Below are 7,633 nucleotides of genomic sequence, written 5' to 3'. Positions count from 1 at the left end.
TATTTAGGATGAAATAATTCTTTGGCATAATGTAATTCATATCATCTATGTTGCTACAATTCTGTTTCAATACAAGACCATCATATCAGTGTAAGATTTCCCATGTGGAGACTTGGTTTCTAATCTTTGTGTAATATAATACAGAGAAGCTCATACTGTGAATTCGTAAGTATAATTTATTCTTCTATTAGATTGGAATGGACTCGGCGTTTTCATATAGAATGCTTGACATTCAAAGTGTTAGTTCGGTGTTTCATATTCAAAGATGTTGAAGTTCATACAATGTAATTAATTAATAGACTTATTCTTGAATTTTTGGCTCAGATATAAAGTTATTAATTAAAAACAGCATTAGAAAAGCAAAATTGATTAAAAGAACACTTCCATTATTTTTAAAATTGATATATTTAAATGCTTTTGTTCATATAAAAACAACAATAAACACATTTCTAAATAATATGATTATTAAGAAAATTTGGAACATTTATAAAGGTTTGCAAGGATAACATGATCGATTTTGTTATAAATCACATGGTTTTGACATGTTAGATTTTGAGTATGCTCCTGCCAGATTGGTAGAAGCCTGGTGATCCTGTTATGAACAAATCTTAACAGATAAAGATATAACATGTGAATATAGAATCTAAAGAAAAGGTAAGATTAGATTAGGCTATTTGAATATGGCTAAGCACATTGGTTATCAGCCTGAAGAAGAATGCTTTTATGAAGAACTTTATAGGGAAAACTGGTTCGTATTCACAAAACACATGCAAAAAAATAAAAACTGCACAGCCAGCTTGTTCACCAGGATTTGAGCTGAGATTAAACTACCAGTATTGAGTTGTTTAAACCACTTGTAGGACAAAACTAAAGAAAATGCTTGTAATATCATGTAATCAAAAGTTAACTGCATGTTATATGCCACAATTGCTTTCTCAAGTACTGAGGTAGGTAATACTTAATCTGCTTTTTTTTTTCTTTTGAAATGTTTGGTCATGGTATTATTCATTGCATGTATTTTCTATAATACATACAGAATATTAATAGTTCTATAACAAGTGTCTTTTTTTCATTTTTAAGTGCTTTGCTTGTTGATATTCTCAAAATTGCATTTGATGATTAGTGCTATCATGTGTATAATAAATACAATAGATGCATATAATAGACCAATATATTTTTAGTATACATATAATGATTCAATATCATTTTTATGGGGAAAAAAGACGGTTGATCTTTACAATATGGTAACTGGTAGTTTGGCGACATTTTGGAGGCGATAAAGGTTACTACCTGGCACTTTGATAATAATGTGAGCAGTAATCAGTTCCGATTACGCATTATTTTGTGTGAGGGAAATGAGAGATCATGGGATATGTCATGTGATATTAATGGACGAATTACGGTTCTTTAATCGGAAAAGGGGAGAAATCGGGAAAAAATCTGGAAATTTTGTATTTGGCTCTATTCTGTGTTGTGTGAAACAGTGTTCGTGAATTTTGGAGCGATAAATGAAAAATTATGATAACCTTGGTAACCCTAAATACTGAGCTTCAAACATGTCGCCATTTCTGTCCACGTAACTTTAACGAATTTGATAGGTATCAGAGCTTTGATGGCAGGAGAGATAAATTGTGTGTTTTTCTTAAAGTTACTTTTGTGTTAGGAAAGCACAACATTTAAAATATTTTTTAAAAAGCCAACTTTTTGATAGTTAAAACTGGTGCTTTTAATATTACATCACATGAGTCTTGACATTTTCTCATATGTCAACTCTGCATATTATTATAAACTCCACCACATCCCAAGGAAAAAAAAACACATTTTCAGTAGCATGAGGTAAACTCTTGGTGTTTCCTTTGCTAAGGAGATCAAAATTACCATGGTCTAAAAATACTTATTTACCTCATATTAGGGATGTGTAATTGCATGAATTCAGGGATGTGTAATTGCATGAATTCATAGGTTCAAATCAAGACCAAAATCAGGTTTCATTATTGCTTTTATAACATTTTCATAATTTCTCTGACTATAAAAAATATAATGTTGCTTAGATTATGGAATATATTGCTTATAATTTAGAGTTCTCAAATTTTATATATCTTACAACCTAACAGCTGTATATGAATAACCTTCACTGAGTATTATTACTTTTATTAATAGTATGTTGACATAACAGTCGACTTTTTATTTTAAATTTTATGCAAATTTTCTACATTACTTAAACATTTTATCTAACAGAAATCTGAATTTTTTGTAATAAAAACTCTATAATAAAAGTAAGAGTACAATTTATATATAAAAATTTGACTACATGGCAAGCACTTAGATACTGATTTCAATATCTTTAAATTATCGTAAAGTTTAGATATATTCTTATTAAGTTAAGATATACTTTTATTCTATTATAAAGTTTAGATGTACAGAACAGAAGGCACACTTTGTGCTTACGACTCAGTCAACCACTTGTGGCAAGATAACTTATGATAACAATTAAGTTCAAATGTAAAATTTAAATTCAAATAAATTTGTAGCCCAAAGGCTGCACAAATCAATTTAATGCAAAGTTGGTTAAAAACTTAACTGGCATGGAATTCAACTATCAGCAATTATAATGCAAGGCTGAAGACTACAAATCTTTTCTTATCTAGCAACCTATTAATATGGCCTCAAAAGGCAAAACACGGTTTGTTTTACAAAATAAAAACTTCATTTGGATTCTGGTGAGAAAACGGATGGAGGAAATTGACAGTAAAGATCCCAAGCATAAAATAACTCTGGTTACAAAATAAAGGAACGTTACAATATACTTTGTTCCCTGATTAATTATTCAGTACATGAAATAGTGTAATGCATTTTTGTATTTAGTTTATTTAAATGCTTTCCAAAACTGACAAGATTTTGCAAACATATTGACCATATTTTTCAACCTATAGATGCAACACTTCTTCTCTTCAGAAGTAAGATTTAGAATTAAGAAATAAGAAAATAAGAGAGAATTATGAATAGAAAATAAATACATATGCTGGCTAGCAGAAGAAGGATGCCTTCATAAAGTACTTTTTAAGAGAAACTGGCTCAGATTCACATTACATCTACGGAAAACTACTAAAACTCCCATATAGCCAGCCTGAACTACCACTGTTTAGTGGCTATCACTCCACCACTAGTGGATTCCAATGACTGTTCGAATTTTTCACAGAAATCATCATTTACGATGATTGTTGTATTATTACCATTGGTACAAAATTTACTCATTATGATAATTTAATTTTAGCTTTTAAATTATAATCATAAATTACTTGTAATAAATTGAGGGATTAAAAAATGCACACTTCTTAATATTTTTACCATATACAATATTTAATCATGAAAAATATTTCTAACACTGGTACAAAACTTGCCCATTATAATTGAATTTGATTTCCTTCACTTTGAAATATTTTTTTATTTTCTTTTAATAACAGAATCTAAGAAACTAAAGTTTTAATTTAAGTTAAGAAACTAAAGTACTAGTTTGAAATGCATTTATTAACCTTTTGTAAATTTCATTATTCATAAACATAAAAATTAACCTTTTGTAAATTTAAAATATTAGCTAAGTACTAATATAATAAAATATAAATATGAACTAACTACTTAAAATATTAATGTTTAATACATTATATTTTGTAATTAAAAATATTAACATTTTGTAAATTTCATTACTCATAACATAATTGTCATAAATTCATTTACAGTAGTGTTTCAAGAATTTTTCATAGCAGTACTAGAAATACTGAAAATTAGAGAAAGACTGTTTATTCTGATTAAGAGCTTATTTTTTAGTCTATTATCAGTTATTTAGTCTAGATCGGGTTTTGTTGACAATTCGCCATTTTTTTCCGATCTTCAAAACCGGGTCTACCTTGGCGACCGAAGTTTGTTGTCAAATAATAAAAAAATCGCCAAAAGAAGAATACTAAAGCTGTTCCTGTAAATTTTTTCAAATGCTACTTTTAATTGAATTCAAGAGAATTTTGCATATTTCTGAACATTTAATTTAAGAACTAATGATATTTTAATAAAATGCTATCTATTTAAAAACAGTATTGGAAAAACATTACATGTAACTTATTTATTTAGCGACGAACGTTCGCGTCAGTTTGTTGTTAATAAGCCACTGCCGCCACTGCATGTCAAAGCACTTTTTTGGTAATCAAAGACAGCTTTCTAAACGAGGAATAGCGACCCTCTTAGACTCCTAGTGAGGGTTGTCATTTAGAGATCTCCAGGGTTCCATGAATAAGGGGGGGGGGTACTGAGACATCTGCACATCCGCTTTAGGGCGGTCATTGGCACTGACCGTCTTAAAATTATCAATAATGCTTTTTAACATATTCCCCTTGACTGCCTAGAAGCGTCCGTACAGCTTTTGATTTAAGCCATCTTGACTGCCTAAGATTAGTCATAATGCTCTCAGAGGGTTTATAGAAATGCCAAAATTTCATGGGCTCTGCCTAAGGATAGGGGTGCCTTCACCTAAAATAATATAAAGAAAACTGGCTCATATACATTACAGAAGTGGACAATTACAGAAAAAAATTCTACAGGCTCATATTCATCTTACACAAGAGGAATATAATAACAAACACATACAACCGATCTAACTATTTGAATTACCAGAGTTTAGCAATTTTTACACTAGGCCGTTAACAGGCTCAAAATCTGAAATTTTAGATGCCATTTAAAAAACATAAAACTAATCTCAACACATACATATAAATCCACTTCCCTATTAAATTTATTCCAACCCAAAAAACACTAAAATTTAAATAAATTAATCAATATGTCTGCTTTGTTAAATAAATGTAAAGAACGAGAATTTCAGCAACATGCAGTTTTAATTTAAAAACAGATTTATTGAATAAAAATGGGTGTCTACTTACCAGTGTAAAATAGCAGAAAAATACCCATCTCCAACTTTCATGCATGAGTGAATTTTGATATCCAATCAGATAAATATGCACATCCATTGTGAAAATTGCCGAGCTTTCAATTATGAAATGAAAATCTGATCATCTAAACAGCCATTTTCTCAAAATTAAAGCTGCAACAACTTTAAAGCACAGCATATTCAAACTGTTGAAAACAATAAGGAAATTTTAAAAGCTACAGGCAGCGGTTGTTATCATTCAGCCCAAGAGGCAAAACAAAATAGTGATAATATAACACAGTTAGTCCAGAGGAAGAAACCATTTCAGTTAACACTCCATCCGGCACATTTGATCTGCTAGGCACACCACCAGCACTTTCATTAGCTCGGACTCCTCCATCCAGTTAGCTTCCCATCTTCTAGTGTTGCTGGCAATTGTAAGGTCAATCAGTAAATATAATTCATTTTCAGTTAACACACGAAATGATGCAATAGGCTCACTGTGACTGATTACACTGCAATTTTACAAGTTTTCCGTGATTTTTTTAATACTGAGTCATATTTAGTTAACTGTTTCATATAATGAAATATCTTAAGATTACCTATAAAATTGAGCATGTCTTTGGGATCTGGCTTTTCAAGCAAACATTGCACCTGATCATGTCATGAATAGGCAAATTCTTTAATAATTTAAAATATTGCTAATTACAAAATTTGACAAAGATATTTTCATAACATGGTAAATATTTATTTGATTTAGGTCAAAATAAAATTCAGGCTTCAAAATGTCAAAATTAGAAAAAAAAATTGATTTGAGAAACTCTCAAGACCTTTTAAGAAATTTTTTATTTATTGGAGGGATCAGATGAGGAGGATGAGAAACTACTTAATGAAAGTCATTCTTCAAATCTTTTATCACTCATCTTTAACAAAAAATACAAAATAAAGATTTCGTTTAAAATCATATGAAATAATTAAATGCACTGCACATTTCATAAAAAGGAAAATACTTTTAGTTTGTGAATTTTATTCAAAAATATTCAACATTAAGTAAAATAAGAGATAAAATAAACAATTCTTTTACGATAACATGGAAGGGCTCAATAAGGAAAACAATTTTTAATTAGCTGCTACATATCAGAACAAAACTTTATATCAAATAAGCCCTTAATAAGCAGCAAATTTCCTAGTTTAACATTCACTTCAAAGGACAATTAAGCTAATTATCATTTCATAATTTTACCACTGACATTGGAAAAATTACATTGGTTATTAAATTCTTGCACTTTGAAATTTTCAAGATACATAATATTTGCATATTACAAAAAGATGAAATAATGAAAATGACACTCAGATTTAGATAATAAAAGAAGTCAGAAAATACTTGAGTTGTGCAAAATTCCGCACAAAAAAAATAATAATAATAATGGGAGTTTTTACACAGTCATTATAAAAAACCGCCTACTTTTTCCTATATTTTGATAACCTCGCATTTTTTTCAAGTTCAAAGCGACGTAAATCACTTCTTTGTAAAAATTTCTGCTTTTCCAAATACCCACCTCTGCCTCTATTAAATTGCTCTAAATCTTCTTCAAGACCTTCCTCTTGTTTAAAAGTTTTCCAGTCCAGCAAACTTTTTTCAAGTGTAGTCATTTTTCCTTTCTTATTAACAATGCTTCCAATAATCGATTGGATGCCTCCGCGTCTTTTGTTAACATTAACTGAAGCTTGATTATCAATACAATCTTTTTTCCCGGAATCAACACAGGTAGAACTTTCCTCTGATTTCACAACCCTTTTACCATTATCATTTACTTCTTTAGTTATAGTGACAGTTTCGCCAGCAAAATCATAAACTTCAGCAACTGTCGTCGTTTTACCAATCTTACTTCCCGAAGAATCAGATGATTTAACAACGGATACTGTCCCTTCAAATTCATTTGTTTTTTCATTTGGTTTATTTTCTTTCTTATTTTCACCAACTTCTTTAAGAAAGCTGTTCCAGACTTCCTCAGCTCGCTTTTTTTCTACAATAGGTGAATTGGGAGATTCATGGGCGCTATCAACTTTTGAATCATCAACTTCTGAATCATGAAACTTTGGATCCTCAATTTTTTTGCGAGGCTTACGTACTTTTTTCTTTCGTTTTATTGGTGACTCTTCTCCAGAAAATCGTCCTTCATCTTCAGACACATCACTCAAATCATCTACATTTTCAGGTACATAATCACAATCATCCTCACTATCCGAAGAATCAGCGTTGAGTTCAAATAACGACGCCATAGCGAACCGAAAGTAAAGACACTTTTGTAACAAACACCGTAACTCTGATAATCACTTCAATTTTTGAAAAATAATGAAACGTTTGCAATTAGAGTTTCGATATTTAATAGTCCAGGATATTTGGATGCATTTATTTTAACGTATAAATTACCTTAAAGCACTACAAAATTAACCACTTAAAGCACGATACAAATGCTTCCAACTGCTATAAGAAACGTTGCCACTAATATTTCAGTAATAAATACGCGCCAAAAATACATCCGTCTCCGTTTCAACTCAAATCTTTTAATTCTGCAACGCCAATGGTTGCATGTTTTAATTTTAGCAGGTTACCGTATTTGGCCTATTATCACTTAACAATTTAAAAAACTCAAAGCGAATAAATCATACATTGCCAAAAGCCATAGTAATTGAGTGGAAGATAATTTTAAAATAAAC

General features: G+C 30.1%; 1 protein-coding gene across 1 annotated transcript; it reads right to left on the bottom strand.

Annotated features, from left to right (window-relative positions):
- Positions 1 to 5,740: 5,740 nt before the first annotated feature.
- LOC146993446 (heterochromatin-stabilizing protein CFDP1-like) lies at positions 5,741 to 7,419 on the bottom strand. Its single transcript, XM_085807176.1, has one exon. It carries the CDS (start codon positions 7,193 to 7,195, stop codon positions 6,374 to 6,376), a length of 822 nt encoding a protein of 273 aa, XP_085663302.1. The 5' UTR covers positions 7,196 to 7,419; the 3' UTR covers positions 5,741 to 6,373.
- Between the last annotated feature and the right edge of the window lie 214 nt (positions 7,420 to 7,633).

The sequence above is a fragment of the Stegodyphus dumicola genome, chromosome X1 (assembly GCF_044657685.1).
Source record: "Stegodyphus dumicola isolate Sdum_Otavi_A_Nest chromosome X1, ASM4465768v1".
Lineage (NCBI taxonomy): Eukaryota > Metazoa > Arthropoda > Arachnida > Araneae > Eresidae > Stegodyphus > Stegodyphus dumicola.
The sequence above is the reverse complement of the archived record's forward strand: the minus strand, read 5'-3'. Positions and strand labels throughout refer to the sequence as shown.